General features: G+C 40.9%; 1 protein-coding gene across 1 annotated transcript in view; it reads right to left on the minus strand.

Annotated features, from left to right (window-relative positions):
• Positions 1-1,695: 1,695 nt before the first annotated feature.
• The window catches only part of ESR2 (estrogen receptor 2), a gene marked incomplete at its 5' end in the record, with an annotated part of 29,712 nt that continues 13,846 nt past the window's right edge, over positions 1,696-17,561 (minus strand). Inside the window, 5 exons of the mRNA XM_082058327.1 lie at positions 1,696-2,033; positions 4,037-4,211; positions 6,491-6,624; positions 8,974-9,112; positions 14,649-14,948. Coding sequence (XP_081914453.1) covers positions 1,844-2,033; positions 4,037-4,211; positions 6,491-6,624; positions 8,974-9,112; positions 14,649-14,948 — 938 coding nt within the window. The 3' untranslated portion in view covers positions 1,696-1,843. The remainder of the gene's footprint in view (positions 2,034-4,036; positions 4,212-6,490; positions 6,625-8,973; positions 9,113-14,648; positions 14,949-17,561) is intronic.

Below are 17,561 nucleotides of genomic sequence, written 5' to 3' on the forward strand. Positions count from 1 at the left end.
ATGTACCAATGAATTCCAAACTGTACTCGCATTTTTCCCTTCTTTGTAGTACATATTACGCTTATTTCAAAGGGCACTGCTATATTACAGTTTCTTTAAAACAATAAAAAGGTAGCTAGTAAAAATTTAGACCATCAGCAGCATCTGGTATAGTACAAGATCAAAACAGGACAATAGATTTGTGTAACTCACTGAAAACTCTTCATGTCCCTCCTATAAAAAATATTGTCCTTGGCTTTAAAAAAACACCAAGATCAAAAGTTTGACTAATATTCAAAATATGTAAGTGGCACACTAATCAAAGTCCCTAATCCAAAAGACTTACTGGCTCAAAATAGACTTTTGGTGTGATCCCAGTTTAATTTCACAGTAGCTGAAATGCCCAGCACGTGCATGTATCATATTTAAACATATCTATTTAGAGTACCTGCAGTTCTAGCTGACATCAAAATGCAGCACTGGCAGTTGCCAGAACAAATGGTGCCATCCTGCTCCTCACTGGGGTCATCCGCCAGAGCAATGCCTCTGGTTTCGTTGGGGTTTTTTTGTTGGTGGTTTTTTTCACTCCGTGCAGCTTAAACACATGCAGAGCTCAGCACAACATTGGGGTTTAAACCTGCATCTTCAGTGAAATTCAAACAAATCGGCCAACTTGCAAAGCAAAGGAAGTGCCGGAGCCATCACCCACCCTGCTCTTTGGGGGACCCTACACAAGATTTGAGGAGCACAGCAGAAGGTGCCATGCGCTTCGAAAACAAACCAGCAGCAAACCTGAGGGCAGCCGAGAAAAGCAGGTCCAGGCTCAGGTCCTCGTCCCCTGCAAGACGGCAGCAAGTGGTTTTGGGTGGACAGGATGTAATTCTACACTTGAGTCAAAAAGGGAGGGAAAGTGGTTTGTTTGTAGCCGACTTCACAAGCCCTGATTAGCAGATCATATACAAATGCAAACAGTTAATACTCACGGAGCAACCTCTTGTACCTAAATATGATAACAGATTTAACATCGTTAATAAATATATAAAACAACGTTGATCTCACAGACAAAAACACGTTTCAAAGGTCAGCATTGACTGAAATATCCAGGCAGTTTGGTCATTGTTTAAAGCACTGAAGAGTTATACACAGATAATTATGTGAGTGTTAAGAACAGACTCACAAAATACAAACTTTAAGCTCGATTTAACATTTCTGAAGAGGTTCTGCATGGGCCCTACAAGCTATTCTGAGTGGTCTCCAAATGAAGGCCCTTGCAGCCATTGCATATTTGAGAAAAGAACAGACTCCTTTACACTGTACATATCTCGGCACTTTATCTAGACCAGCTGCAGAGCGGGTGTTCCCCATGGACCAGCACACACAGGTTAGCAGATCAGTCCCAAATGATGCTGCTCTACCTTTTGAACAATCTCACTCTGAAAGAGGAGGTTGCTTAGTCGGGGCTTAAAAGCCTTGGTCCAGGAGAAGGAGACCAAGGTGCTCACTCCTAGACCTGACACAGACGACTTTGTCACCTTAAACCAGGCCATTGATCTCTCCTTCTCAATCCACCTGCCTCTAAACCGGGAGAGGCAGCAATTCCCGTCTCGCAGTGCTGCTCTGAGGCTGAGTTTCATAAGGTGCTTTTGAAGAGTCTTGGAAAAGGCACTATGAAAGTGCAGCTGTTGTAACGTCAGAAACACGGACAGAGGCGTGTGTCCCACCGGCCTTTCCCAAGATGCCCATGTGCAAATCCAGACAGGATGAGGCCTTGCACTCGGTCACACTTCAGCAGTCCCATCACAGTAGCTTTGATTTTTCTCCCCATAGCTTTGAAGAAGTTTCACATTTCCAGGTCTCGGCAGAATTACTGGGCTGCCCCGGCTCGCAGGCTGTCTCCAGTCTCCATTTGTTCAAATGGGCCAAATTCGGGATGTGTGATCGGGGACTTCCTTTGCCCTCGCAGAGTGTGGGCGTTCAGCATCTCCAGCAGCAAGTCGTACACTGGGACCACATTTTTACACTTCATGCTGAGGAGATGCTCCATTCCCTTGTTGCTGCAAAGAAGAACAGAAAATAAGTCAACGATCTGGGTCTGACAATGCAGAGAAAGAAGACACGCTCATGGCTTCAAGAGCATCCTTTGTTATTAGGAGTTAAGAAGATTTAGCTGCTGTAGTCCCTGAGATCACTTACCACTATCAACAGTAACAACATCCCAATACTTTAAAGCTGAGTGTTTTACTATTTAGAGAACCAAGGTTTGTTTTACACCACACAAACTGACTTCAGAAAATAAGTCAGATGTACTGACCCTATTGAAATAAAAGAGAAACAGGGATTTTTTTTATGCCGAAAATGCAGGAGGTGGACGCTTTATACAAAAGGGGAATTTACAATGTGCAGCACTAGCGGCCACCTGCCTCTCCTGCCTGGCGGAGTGGGAAGACCAAACTACCCTGGCTGACTTCAAGCAGTGTGTTTCCTCCATGTGTGTCCGGTGTCAGATCCTGCAGATGGCTACAGGCTTTAAAAGTGATTTTTTTTTGTTATGCAAAACACTCCATGGCTGTATTGTGATTGGGTTAACAGGAGATGGCTATTGCAGTTGCACATACAGATACTTCAGATGCATTTAACATTTTGGGGTTGAAATACGAGTGTGGTTGCTCAACATCAAATTTATCACAGTGGAAACAGCAGCAGACAGACAGCACATAGATGACCTGCTGGATTGGACTGGAAGGGAAGCAATGCTTCCATAAAAATGAGGTTCTGCTACAATTCAAGAGTTACAAATACATTAATGGCACAGAAGAAATGTCCCCCCTCCTACAGCTAGCTCTTGAGAGTCCTGCATCATTTGGTAATCAAAACTGAGAGCATCAATTATTTCCAGTACTAAGTATAATTGACTGACCAGTGCTAAGCAACATAAAGGAGACAGCTCACAAGTAGCCTCCAGACTTAGGCTGACGCAGGCACAGCATAAAAGTTCTTGTTTTAATAAGAAAATATAAACATTTGCAAGTATCACAGTGTTTATTCATGCCATGCCAGAACAAGGTGTCCTGCAATGCTGTGATGTGGTGTCACACCATAGTGGGCAACCCAGGTGACAGCAGTGCTTCAGAGCCATGAGTCGGGTTCAGCTCTGGCTGGTGCTGTAGGGCCAGCTTTCAAACTCACCCCCAGTTCACAAGCTGGTTGTTAAAAGTTGCTTTTTGGCACAATTGGGTCTCTGCTGCTGCCACCTGCTCTCCCAAGAAACTCACTGCAAAGGTGGCCATCCCTCTTCCAGGGTCCCTACACAAAGTGAGATATGCCCATCTTTCCTTTGCCTGGTCCCAGGACCATCTTCCCGGGACACATACTCCACGGCCAAGACATAAAACAGCTTTACGAATAGCTGGTCTCTGGGTAATAATTTTAAATTGCAAGCAACCTGAAAATAAAACCACCTGTTCACAGGGCCTTGCATTTGAGTCTGATGTACCACAAGCAAAGAGGAACAGCTCAAGTTGGTCCACGAACTGTCCAGGAGCCAAGGAGCTGCTTCCCATGGGGAAAGAAGGAGCTGTAGCACAAGTCACTTGGCAAAAATGCTGTGGTTCCAAATAAAAGACCTAATAGCTGTTCCTGGGACACACAATAAATTTGTCCTGGGACAAACATGGCACCCAAAGTACAATTTGCCCCACCAAAGCCCATACTGCAGATTGGTTTTGGAAGAGGTTTTACTTTGGGCAGAAGAGTTGTGGTGGCTTGTGGTTTGTTGGTTTTGTTGTTGTTGTTGTTGGGTTTTGGGCATAATGAGCACATTTAATGTAATAACAGTTCAGACAGCTTTTTAACGTCAACACAAGGTTTTTGAGTGCCAGCAAGCACTTGAGTCCATTGCCAATTTAGTTGTGCTAGGCAAGAAAGCCTCACAATGAACAGAGATGAGAAGCAGTACCAGGATTTCCTCAGGAGTGCTCCAGAGTTCAAGCCTTGCTTTGTTGCTATAATAAACAAACACTAAACACCTCCCGCCTTACACACATTCTGTAAAATTTACCTTGCATGTCTGATGTGAGAGAGGAGCATCAGCAAATTGGCCAGACGAGTTGTCTGCTGCTGCGAGGGGATTCCGCTCTTGGCAATGACCCACACCAGAGCCTCGGTGACTATGTTCAGCAGGTGATGCAGTTTCCTGTTGCTTTCAGGTTCTTCTGCTGACAAGGGAAACATGCCTAGCCAGAGAAGAGAAATAAATACTCCCTGCTCATGTGGAAGATAAAAAGAAGCAATGACTGGACTTTTTTCTGACATAATATTTTCAAGAGGATTAGAGAAGATGCCCACACCCCGAGATGGTACAAATGTGCCACACCAAGCTTCAACTTACATTCCTTTGTCAAAATTTGATGACCACATCATTTGCAAACTGAGTAATTCTCCCAAATTCTCTCAAGGCAACACACTGAACACTTCAGTCCAGAGAATGGACATGCTCTCCATTGTCCAGGTGTTTTTTTTCCTTTGAATAACTCTCTGCTTTGCAGTTTAGTGACTATTATGAATTATAGCATTATGCTTGCTCTAATCCCTTCTTGCTGAAAAAAACCTTTTTTTCTCTCTGAGTATATCATATTGGGCACAGAGTGGCTGGAGAGCAGTCAGGCAGAAAGGGACCTGGGGGTACTAATTGACAGGAAGCTCAACATGAGCCAACAGTGTGCCCAGGTGGCCAATGGTATCCTGTCCTGTACCAAAAATAGCATGGTCAGCAGGACAAGGGCAGGGATCCTTCCCCTGTACTCTGCATTGGTGAGGCCACACCTAGAGTATTGTGTTCAGTTCTGGGCCCCTCAGTTCAGGAAAGAGATTGAAGTGCTGGAGCTGGTCCAGAGAAGAGCAACAAGACTGGTGAAGGGACTTGAGCACAAGAGCTATGAGGAGAGGCTGAGGGAGCTGGGCTTGTTCAGTCTGGAGAAGAGGAGGCTTAGAGGTGACCTCATCACTCTCTGGAACTACCTGAAGGGCAGTTCTAGCCAGGTGGGGATTGGTCTCTTCTCCCAGGCAGTCAGCAATAGGACAAGGGGGCACGGGCTTCAACTCTGACAGGGGAAATTTAGGCTGGAGATTAGAAAGAAATTATTTACAGAGAGAGAGGTCAGGCATTGGAATGGCTGCCCAGGGAGGTGGTGGACTCACCGTCCCTGGAGGTTTTTAAACTGAGATTGGTCCAGGAACTGGACCAGGAACATGGCACTAAGTGCCATGATCTAGTAAATGGACTGGAGTTGGACCAAGGGTTGGACTTGATGATCTCTGAGGCCTTTTCCAACCCAGTCGATTCTGTGGTTCTGTATGGAGGGAGGAGAACATGGTGAGAGACACCACTACTGGATGTCCCAGCCTGCCATGGTCTCCTTGCAGCTCACTAAAGGTGCCATTATACAGCACTTGCCTACACTGAGAAACCTTAAAAGTCAGCAAAGGCAAAAAACATGAGATTGGGAGTACGGAGAGGGAAGAGAAGAAATCACCACTAGGAAGGCCTGGAAACACACAATACCGTTATTGATGGAGCAGAAGAGACGCAGGGAAAAAAATTATATCCTCCCAAAGATACTTATGGAAGGACAGAGCTCCAGAACACTGAAAATTAAAAGATTAACTTTGATAAGAAAGGAGAGCAGGGAGAAGTGAAAGATTTTTTGAGAGGCAAGGCATTGAAGAAAATATGACTCGTGAACATATTTTTTTGTTGGGTATTTTGGTTGGTTGGTTGTTCTTTTTTAAGAAAATAAAAAACAACAACTTTTGTTGTCTGTTGCAATAATTGTATCCATCTATAAACATGTAGGATAAGAGCTGGACACTCCCCTTCAGAACTGGGCTGAGAATTATGCAGCAGCTCCTTGCTGAAAGCACTAGATGTAAATGGTTCACTTATTTTGTTGCTGGATTTTTTTTATAACATTAATTACAAAATGTTCTGGGGAATAAAATTATTTTACCACAGACTATCCTGAAATTCATCGTGCAGAGCTGTTGAGTACTTTCAATAATTTCTACCAATTAATTACCGTTAAATAGGAACATTTAAGCCAAATCAATCATCACACAGTAGAGTAACTAGTGTTACTAGAATTAAGATTTAAGGATGGGTTTGTAAAGCTGTTCAGCAAGTTAACACATGACCAGGATCCACAGAGACAGGAGCAAACATTCTCACTGAAAAGGACATACCCACAGCCTGGGCCGTGAGCCCCAACTTGTGAGAGGCTTTCAGACTTTGGGTCTTTCATGCAGTTCTTACAACAGGACATATACCCTAAATCCAACCAATTATACAGCTCAGAAGTTTTTTTGAGCACAAATCCTCACAGTTTGACAGCTAGAAGTCTTTTTCTATTCTTCTGTTTCAACGACATCGTCTCATTTGATATTCTGCTGTTTTTATAGGCTTATGTCCCAGCCGTCCTCGAAATAAAAAGTGCAATTTGGTCGACTTCAGACTCACTGGAATTGAGGAGAATCATTGCCTTGACACACAGATACTCCTTGTGCTGCAGCTTCAGCTCTCGGAACCTCGAGGTCATGGCCAGGAGCATATCAAAGATCTCCAAAATTCCCTCTACGCATTTCCCCTCGTCCCTATGGAAACACATTTAAAATGTTACCGACAAAGTAGAATTAAGGAACTCTGACTCAGCCAGATGGAAGTCAAGGCACAAAGGAGGCCGTAAAAGGCCTATCCTCTCATCTTTGGGAGAATTCAAAAGGTTCTATCATGAAATCTAAATTGAAAATTACACTGGTATAAAAGCAACTCTATGAAACTGATTTTCTCTTTAAAACGCATGCAGGATTGACCACAGGTAAGTAGGATCATATTTCTGTAAGAGGTTTTAACATCACAGCCAGTATAATTCTGGATAATCAGTTTGAAATTCTACTGCAGGACACAGTACCGCCTTGAATCATTTTCCGGATTTGTTTCATAAGAAGTTAATACCACAACTGGTAGCATCACTATTTGTACCTGACAGAGGACTTGTTGAATAAGATTGACCCCCTAAAGGAAGCTTATTGGAACAAAAAGACATTTTTAAAGAATAAAACCACCTCTACCCCAATCCCACAACCCTTTTTCTTTGAAGGTATTTAAATGTAAAAAAAAAAAAAAATTGTTGTGGTTTTGTGATATGATTCTTTTTATGTTTGCAAGTGTTTACTGAATGCAACTTCATCCATCTGGGATATTAGAAACGGTCCCATTTTCTGATCTGAAGAAAAAACCCAGGCAATCCTAAGCCATTTCAATGGGTTTAATATAAAGCAGCTGCAAACTTCAAACCACTGAAGTTATGATCCAGGGCTTTTTTTTTTGGTTGGTTTGGCTTTGTTGTTTTTGTTGTTCGGGCGGGGGGAGGGGGCTTGGTTGGTTATTTTTTGGTTGGTTGGGTTTTTTTTCAATTGTACTGGACTAAAAACGCAATTAAGCTCTATGACACAATATCCAAAGGGATGCTTCTTACGCTAACTGTACTATGAGACTGTTTTCTCTGCAGTGTTTCTAAGATGAGACAGACCTAAGCAGAGCAGTGCAGGAGGATTAAAGAACTTTGCTCCTCTACTGGATCCCAGGAGGAAGGTGCTGAGCCTTCAGGCTGCAGGGCAGGCACAGGCAGACAGCACTAACAATATTCAGCTGCTTGAATATTGCCCAGTTTCCCATGTTCCTCATAGCAAAGGAGAATTTTAAGCTTTGGAGAAGGACAGGCAGCTGTCTGTTTCAAGACAAAGACACAAGTCTTGCCTGCAAAGATTATGTAGGAAATGTATCTGAAGTTCAGCTAAGGTAAAAACAATCACATTGAAGACCAGTTTCATATATGCATGTCTTAAATAAAATTACAGCATGCCCGGGTGCTTGCTGGCTCCCACTCTGCTGTGTCTCGCAGAGATGAAGGCATCAAATAAGCTCACTCTATCCAGCACGTATCAGCTCCCGAGGAACTAAATGTATCATACAATTTCAGCAATTTCTTATCATTGCACTGAACAACACAGTGTGTCCTTGCATTGAATTTTAGATGGTCAAATAATGTTTTTCATATATCTTATAAATTTAATTTATTTCTCTTACTAACTCATTTTGCTTTCCGTATCTACGATGATGAGTATTATTGAGCTCAAGCCACAGAACTGGTACAGATCTGAATTTCCCCAGGTCAAGAAGGTTAAGAGGCATTTTAAACCTACCCAAGTGAATAGATTGTTTCCCTGACTTTCTACCAATGTGAAGCCCAGGTCAAATGCTTCTAAGGTCCTGTAGAAAAACACCATTACTAATCCATATTCTTCCCTGCTGGTATGAGATGTTATGGAGAAATAACTTTTAATCATGCAAACACTCTGCTGTAGCTTGAAAAAAATACTTTCAGTATTAAAAAGCAAGCTTGGGTTTTTTTAATCCCTTTTGACTAGTGCTGCAATATTCTTTATTATAGCTATTTATGAAGTCTGCGCTACGGGCAGGAAGAAAAACAGGTAGAAAAGCTACTTAGAATAATTAAAATACAACTTGATATTATGTCTGCTTTTTTTTTGAGTGGTGAGAGGAAAAGAAAAAAAATCTATCAGCTGGAAGAAACTGATTGACAATATAGTGCATTCTGTTGATGTATCTACAGTTTCAGCACCTAGAAACACTGACCAAAAGGAACAAAACCAACAAAAGATGGTGAAAAATACAGAGAAACTTCACACTGTCACATGCTACAGGAATTAAGGAACCAGCAAGTTCAACAACAGTGTTTATGCTTCGCATTCCTTAAGCCCCTATGGAACCTCAAGACATTATTGTTACAAATATAAGTAAATGATATTGTTAGATAAACTATTAATAGCATTTCCTGTACTTAACCCTCCTCTTCTTACCATTCATCCACCTCCAAACACACTCATGTGAAGTGTTCTCAGCAAGGCTATTTCTCCTACCTGTCTAGTACAAGGTCTGGTGCAAATATTAATTTCCCAGGATGGTCGATTGATCTCCACATCAAACCAATCATTAAAACTTCCATCCAGCAGCTCTCCAAGAGTCTCACTTGGTCATAGAGGCTGAGATCAATGAAGCCTAAAATGATGAAAATATCACAAAATAAATCCATCTGGTTTTTTCTCTGTTTTGGTAAAGAAGACTGAGTACATGGAAACAAAAAGAAATAATTATGGGTTGTGAAGAAAGCCAGAAAAGGGAGCACTGCCCTCAGAAGGACTATGCAGCCATCTCAAATAGGAACATAAATATTTGTTATTATAGTTGCCAAATCTTCCACACAACATTTGAAATAAAGTAGAGTGATGTTGAAGTCCAATTACTCCCATACAGCTGGTGAAACTCAAGTGCATGCACTTATGCTTGGCCATCTCTTTCAATGGTGGTCCCACAGCCTCTAAGAAGCACCAGGGATTCACTTGGGAAATTCACATTTCACTGTGTTTCACTGAAAAGGATTCCTAAGAAAATACCCTGTTCTTTGCCCAGAACGCATATGGTTGTTGCTTGCAGGGTTTTTGATCTCATAAGACAGGCATGTTTCTGGGTTTGTTGGGCAACTGCGAAAGAACCCACATCTCGATACCTCCGTGTCATCATTCCCTTTGTAAATGTCGTGTTGACTCCAGCCCATCCTTTTTCTGCCAACCCCTACCCCAAAACTGAGATAAACCAGAAAAAAAAAAAAAAGGACAATGGTAGTTGGTGAAAGTATTAGTGTCTCCATTTCCTCCACTCACAGCATCCTAGAACCAAGACCAAAATTAATGTGATCATGCATAAACCTGATCCAGCATTTAATTGTCTCCAGAAGTTATAGCAAGGCATCAGATAGCATTGCAACACAGCCAGAAGGGAGAGAGAATCATTCTCTCCCCTTTCCCTTCCCCTGAAAAAGGACTGGGGGAAAGACAGACACATAGAAGCCAAATAAAAAAAAAAGAAATAAAATTAACCCACATGCAAAAAAACCAAACCAAACCAACAATTAAAAAGATAACAAACAAATAATAATAAAAAGCAAACAACAAAAATCCATACAACCATCAACAAACCCCACAAAACACAGAAAACAGCACAAATGTGGATTATCAAACTAGAAGTAGGAAAGCAGACTGCTCAGTCAAGGAGTAAAATGCAGATGATGACCAGTTCAGTGGTCAAATCATACCTGTGTGCAAAACCAAGATCAGCTCACAGTTTTCAAAGCTGAGTTGCTTTAGAACAGGCTCTTAGCAAAGGCGCTTTGTTTTCAGATGGGCTGGCATCTACAGCTCTGCACGGTGGAAGGACATTACACAGCCTGGCCATGGGAAACGAGGTTTCCCTACACTCTTCCCCGTTGTCTGAGGTCTTAAAATAGACACACTATGTTCACGCTGTCAGAGAGTCTTCTGTCAGTAATTTATACAAATGCTGCATGTATTTTAACCTTATTAAACTACTAGGCTGGGAGACAGTTGGTGACAGCCCTGGGTTGATATAAACTGGGTAAAGCGCATTCTCTCTCATCATGGCTAAAAGTGCTGCTTCTCACATTCAATAGATTTGCTCCTTAGTTAGTAAGAAGGGTAAACAGGAGCCTGGGAGTGGTGCCTTCCCTCTTGGATTTCTCTGTCACTGAATTTACTACAGAATTTACAGCCAACAACAGACTACCACACACCCATAATTTTGAAAGTGCTTTTAGAAAAATAATCATGAAAGTGTGAATAGTATAAACTGACCATGGCAGTTTCCTGGGAAACAACAGCCCAAAGACATTCCAGAAGTTTATTTAAATAATCATGTACACCGAAGTGCACTGATTTCTCTAACATAAACAACCAGTTATTTGGTTTTAAAACTATCTCAGTTGAGCAAGATGTCAGACAAAGTCCCAGTGTTCAATGTATAGATCCTGAAAGATCCAGATTTATCCCAGACATCATCTGCTAAACTCACATTATCAATATGTGCAATATGATTTATGGCCATTGAGCACAGCTGTTAGGAGGACTATACTTCTCCTTTTCTTAACAATCTTACGCTTTAACAATCGAGGACAGCACAGCTTTCATCACAGTGTCGCAAGTCCCATTTCATTTGTTCCAGACTACATCAAGCTGATTATTTTTCTATGGCTGTACTACACATCCTTCAAATCAAATGCTCTATACCTAATAATTTAATTATAAATTACTAAGAGAGACAAGAAAAAACTTGTGCTGGATGTGTAGTAACTTGCAAAAGACACACAGCCCTGGCCAGCAACACACTAGGTTGCATAATAAATCCAAATTTCAATATTATGACATTCTATTGATTAGCATTACAGGTTAAGCTATGAACCACATTGAACTCTCTTAGACTAGGTCAACAAAGTAAAAAGCAATTATGGAAGTTACTTTCTAACGCCTGACAACTTAGAATAAAAATACTTGGAATTCAGAAGGAAAAAAATCCAGATGTCAGCTTCTATTTTACTGAGCAACATGAAAAATACAATCCATGAAGCTGAAAGTACAGACAAAAATACAGTCACAGAGTAAAACTCATGAAAAAATGTCATTAAATATTAACTACCAAAAATATATATATTTATCTTTCCTATTTAGGCAAAAAGTTACTGCTAACATAAGCATCTATAAAGAAAAATAAAAATATTTTCTTTCACTTTTGGTGAGTGTCAAAGTAATATCCAATAATAACTTGGAGGTGAAAACAGGCTTCTAACCCAGGCACACAAACGCAAATATTCAGCTTAACGAAAAGTAAAACTACTGGGGCTCTTTAGCTTGGAGAAGAGGAGACTGAGGGGTGACCTCATTAATGTTTATAAATATATAAAGGGTGAGTGTCAGGAGGATGAAGCCAGGCTCTTGGTGACAACCAATGATAGGACAAGGGGTAATGGGTTCATACTGGAACACAAAAGGTTCTACTTAAACTTGAGAAAAAACTTCTTCTCAGTGCGGGTGGCAGAGCCTGGCCCAGGCTGCCCAAGGAGGTTGTGGAGTCTCCTTCTCTGCAGACATTCAAACCCACCTGGACACCTTCCTGTGTAACCTCATCTGGGTGTTCCTGCTCCAGTGGAAGATTGGACTGAATCATCTTTCGAGATCCCTTCCAATCCCTGACATTCTGTGACTCTGTGATACTGTTCACTTGGTCAAGAACCCTGTATTTTTTTTCCTAAGACCCTGCCTCCAGAAAGCAGGCATGGATCTAGATTATAAAATTCAGACAAGAATTCTTGCAAACTGAAATTCTATATCTTGAGCTTTAGTTATCACAGTTATTTCAATGGAAAAAAAGTAAATAATCCACATTGAAGTAAATGCTCTAACTACCATATGATATGGCAATATTACTGATAATTAGGTACATATTAAACATCACATCTATTTTTGGCATTCTTCTAAAATGGTGTTTGTTTCTGTTCTGGGTAACAGAAGTGAACAGAAAAAATAAGAAACAAAACACAAAAACCAAACATACATGATAAAGTGTCAGCATTCCCAGGAACTGTTTGGAAGGGGTTTGATTGCTTCAGTAGGTTTTCTTCATATAGTTTGCTTATCGCCAAGAAAAAGTCTTAATTTCTCACGTATGTTAAAAGCAAACTAAAAGTGATAAATGTCAAAAGTGGGGTTGGTTCAGAAACCCCAATCAAATATTGCTTAAAATCAGGTTGTTTTCCAAGATTTCCCTGGTTTTCCTTCATAATTCATTTCCTACCAGATTAATATAACTATATGGAGTCCTCTGAAATGATACCTTTTAATCAAGTTTTTCTGATTAGACAAGAAATTATAGCTATAGACACCACTTAACCCTTTACGGTTCCTTACTTTACAGTTATTTTCAGAGTTTCTTAAATCAGGGAAAACAAAGATTTGGGCTCTCTGTTTAAAAAGTTCCACATGAACAGCAAAAACACCATCACTTTGCAAAAGCCCAGCAAGGCTGGAGATGCTGATGCTGTGCAAGTGTCTCCTCCCCAGCAGCTCAGCAGCTGACCTGGAATTTTCACACCCTAAAACCATCACACCTGAACCCTCCAACACAGCGGCAGAGCCGTGGAGACCATAACCTGCAACTCGGAGATGTGGTCCAGCAGATGGAGCTGGGAACACCTTCAGCCCCTCCATCTAGTTCTGAAATAGGATACGCTTCCCTTAGCCTAAATTCTCACTTTAAGGATTGTACAAAATATTGTCCACCAATATTGTTTCCTGTACTGTCTCCACAGTTTATTTCTAGAGGTAAGGATTACAGTCCTGCCTTTCTCCGTGTGTATTCAAGCAGCAGCAATTGCTATTTATAGTGCACAAGCATGTCAAGACCAGGACCTGCACCACCATGCTCTGGTTGCCTTCAGCACAAAACCCAAGAGAGGAGCCGTGTGTGCTGGCTCCTTGGTCCTGATAGACCTGGGGTCAGGACTACCAGATGCAGTAGCCATGTGAGGTAAGCAGAGCATGATATATGAAGGACAAAGGATTAAGCCCCATGCTGCTAGACACAGAATCATAGAATCATTTCAATTGGAAGAGACCCTTCAGATCATCAAGTTCAACCTTAACCTAAGTCTGGCACTAAACCACATCCCTAAGAACATAATCTATACATCTTTTAAATACCTCCAGAGATGGTGACTCCACCACTTCCCTGGACATCCTGTTCCAGTGCTTCACAAGACTTTCCACGAAGAAATTTTTCCTAATATCTGATCTGAACCTTCCCTCACACAACTATCTATCAAAACATCTATCAATGATTCAATGCTTCTTTCAGCTCACTATTATTTGTTGGTCACCTTAAGCTCTCACTAGAAGGCCACAGTCTGAGGCTTAAACTGTGCCAGACAACAGGTTTTTCTGCACAACTTTGCCAACTATCTTCTCCACATGCTGGCTGCTTTTATTCTGTCTTAATTATGGGCACTTCATGGAGGAGTTGCAAATGCTCACCGTTTCTAGTGTTCAAGAAGTGAAATGGTACATTAGCACAATGCTGTGGTTGCACTTGAGACATTCAAGGCAATAATGCATGTAGTCATACTTCAGTGCACGTTCTTTGTGTTGCCAACAACCAAAAGCACCCTTATTGATTTTTGTTTTGAAGGAGAGCGCATGATTATTCCGATGTCGATACTACGTGCCACTTGTGTAGTAATTATGTCAAATGAAGCAATTGCAGACACTCAACACTTGGACACACTTCAGTGTTCATCAATGTTATTGGAAACCTTCCATCAGGATTCAAGGGAAGAATTTGGTCTTAAACTCTTTTTATAGCTGTCTAGTTAATCCTCCTAAATCAGATTAGTCAGGTATTTATAGTAGATGAGGCAGAAATTACATGCAACACCAACTATGTTTTTTAGCAAAATGAGCAAGTATTTGAGTAACAACAGATAGCGAATTATAGGCTAGGTCATTGTCTAAATCAAAAAACATCCAGGTGAATTACTGAGAGCAATAAATTGTCCATTACTTTATAGGATAAAAAGCTTAAGATGTTGATACCACACATTTACTGTGCTGTGCTATTATTTCAAAGTAGAGAACAATACATTGATGGTAAAACCATTGAATGAAATAAACAAAAACAAGATTGAAATTCTTACCAGGAATTTTTTTGGCCCAACCAATCATGTGAACCAGCTCTTTGTCTGCCAGTTTTGTCAAGGACATCATCATGGAGGCCTCCGTGAACGGTTTGCTGGGCCGACTCACCAACACGTTGGGAGGCTCTGCTTCGAGTAGCATTAAAACAAACTGCTCCGGGCTGACTGTGCTGAGCAGGATCTCTTTTACGCGGGTTGCCGTCTCAATGTATTTCTTAGCTTTGCCAATGCAATGCACCTGATCTTCTGAATTACGGTGGCGACGCAGGATCCGATATCCACAACGTTCTCTTCTTGAGCCTGGCACAAGAGGCACATGATTGCATTGAAGTATTTTTCTCTCAGTGTTGCATTATGTAAATCCAAATGTCTGGGGACAAGGGCAAAAACCCTTTAATATTGGAGACATTCAAAACCTGCCTGAATACATTCCTGTGTGATCTGCTCTGGTGAACCTGCTTCAGCGGGTGGGTTGGACTGGATGATCTCCAGAGGTCCCTTCCAACCCCAACCATTCTGTGATCCTGTGATTGGATGCTCTGATGTTTAACATCAAGTTTCAGAATTTCTAGAGCATTCACCATTAACTTCGTTCCCACTGACTTCAACTGAAGCTTTTGTTTATTCTACTAAACAAAAAATAACATTAAAAGTTTATTTGCTTTTGAAGTCTATGGGAAAAGACCCATTGACATAAAAAACAGATAAATGAGATTTTTTCAATGTAAATAAGGATAGCTATTTGTAAGTTTTAGCTGTGAACTGGGGGAAGAAAACACTTCTGGAAGTCTGGGCCATGATACAGAGTAAAAAGCCCATCTGGGCCTCACTGCTGGGTGTTCAGCTCGGGACTTACTGGGATGCAGCCCATTCTGTCCTTGCATCCCATTTAGTCAGCAGGAGTTTCCTCAAAGTGGATTCAGATATCTGCAACTAGAAGGAGCAAGTTCCCTGTTCGGAGTTCTGCATGCAGAAGAGCATGTCCTTTAAATCTCTGGAATTAATTTATTGTTTATCTGACAACTCTGAGCATTCTCTAGTTCTCTGTCAGTGTTATTGATGAGACCCACTGTTATCTGTTCTCTTGTAGCTGCCATGAAAAGAGTCTAAACAGTGTGCTGAGCCTCTGGAACACAAGTACAACTGGAAACAGGTGAGGAAATGCCCAGATGTCAGGGTGGTCTACCCACAGAGAGATCCATGACTCTGATTTCCCTTTGAATGTGCATGGTAGAGATTGTAAGCATCAGGAGAGAACTGAACTGAAGCAAGAAGCAACATCTCGCATCACTTCCACTATTTAGAAAGCTGAAGCACATTGAGCATGGGCATCTTGAAGGACAGAACAAGAAAAATAGCACAGAGGAATCAAAAGCCATAGGGAGATGCAGGAGATGTATTCTTAGGCTAAAAAAAACATATAGTTGGTGACAAAGAAAGAGTAGGAAAAGCACACAAACAAAACATCAAACCAACCAGATTCTGAATTATTGTTCGTATTTTTTTTAATCACTATATTTTGCCAAAGCAGGTGAAGGCTGATTCACCGAGCAGTGTGCATAAAACACAGCTCGTCAGTGATTAAAAGAGATACCATTAATTTCTACACTAAAACTTATTCTGTTTATATTGAAAAAAAATGTAAATAATAAAGGAAAGAGCACATTGTAAGATTACGCAATTAAGAAAACAACATTGAAGCTTTCTAGTCAATTGACACATCAGAAAGTAGCAGCCTTTCCAATTAAAACAACCTTTCAATACATAAAGGAACATATGTACTTTTTATTCAAATCCAAAGTTTAGGCAGGACTGAGAAATTTTACCTGCACATCTATTAGCATCCAACAGGAATCTGTAAGTGCTTATAAAACGATATAAATAATTACAGACCAATTTGATGTTTGGCTTAACTAGACACAGAGATTTGGATCAATCTCTGTAAAGGTACAGCATTAAAATACTTACAGCTTCCCAGGTTAGGGACTATTTCCAACTTTACCACAAACTCCCTGACTATACTTAATAGCTAATATTCATTCATATAAAGGTAATTTGGACAACTGAAGAAGTGCACAAGATGATCAAATCCCTCATTTTTCATACAGCACTTTCCTTATTTAAAGCTATTCTTTGCACAAGAAAATAGCTACGTTCAGCTGAGAATGCTGGACCGATGGCAGGACCCTACGGGCAAATGATCTCAAGAACATAAGAAATAAAACACATTGAAAAACTCATTAAAATGAGCCTGTTGTTCCCTCACCCATGAACCAGCCACAACAGGTATTCTTGAAAGCGAAATGCTTTTTTTTTTAAGCAACTCCTGCTTTATAAGTTCTTTGAAAATTGCAGATGAGTCTACTGCCTGATATGGTGAGCAGTTATATGGAATATGGCTCTCAATATTGATTTTGGACCCTGGCAACTGCTTATGTAAGTAACCAGTTCAGCAGCAACTGCAGATTCTACCATTAAATATATTATAACCAGTTTTTGTAAGTGTTGGAGCTTAAAACTTGCTCAAGTATGCCTTAGTAAATCATTAGCACTCCAGTCACCTTTGAAAGTAAACGCAAATGTTCTGGTGAGTACTCCTGTATTCACAGAACAGACCTGCTGACAAAGAAGCTGCCGTCTGCCATACACATGAGAACATGAGCTGAAATTACAGTAATTTCCATAATAGCTAAAATACAATTAATACATCTGCTGTCCAAAGAATACCATAAAACATTTTTCCCCACTTACTTTCTGTGCAAAAAGTAATTTTACAGTATTTCAAAGTGCTATCTAGAAACTGAACGCAGCAGCCAAGCACGGGGGAAGAAGAGAGACAAACCCTGAACCGTACCAGCCCCAGAGAACTCTGGTTTTCTTTCTGCAAACTTGCTGAATGATGCCAGTATTCAA

Source organism: Streptopelia decaocto (genome assembly GCF_964273445.1).
Source record: "Streptopelia decaocto genome assembly, chromosome: 7".
Taxonomy (NCBI): Eukaryota; Metazoa; Chordata; class Aves; order Columbiformes; family Columbidae; genus Streptopelia; species Streptopelia decaocto.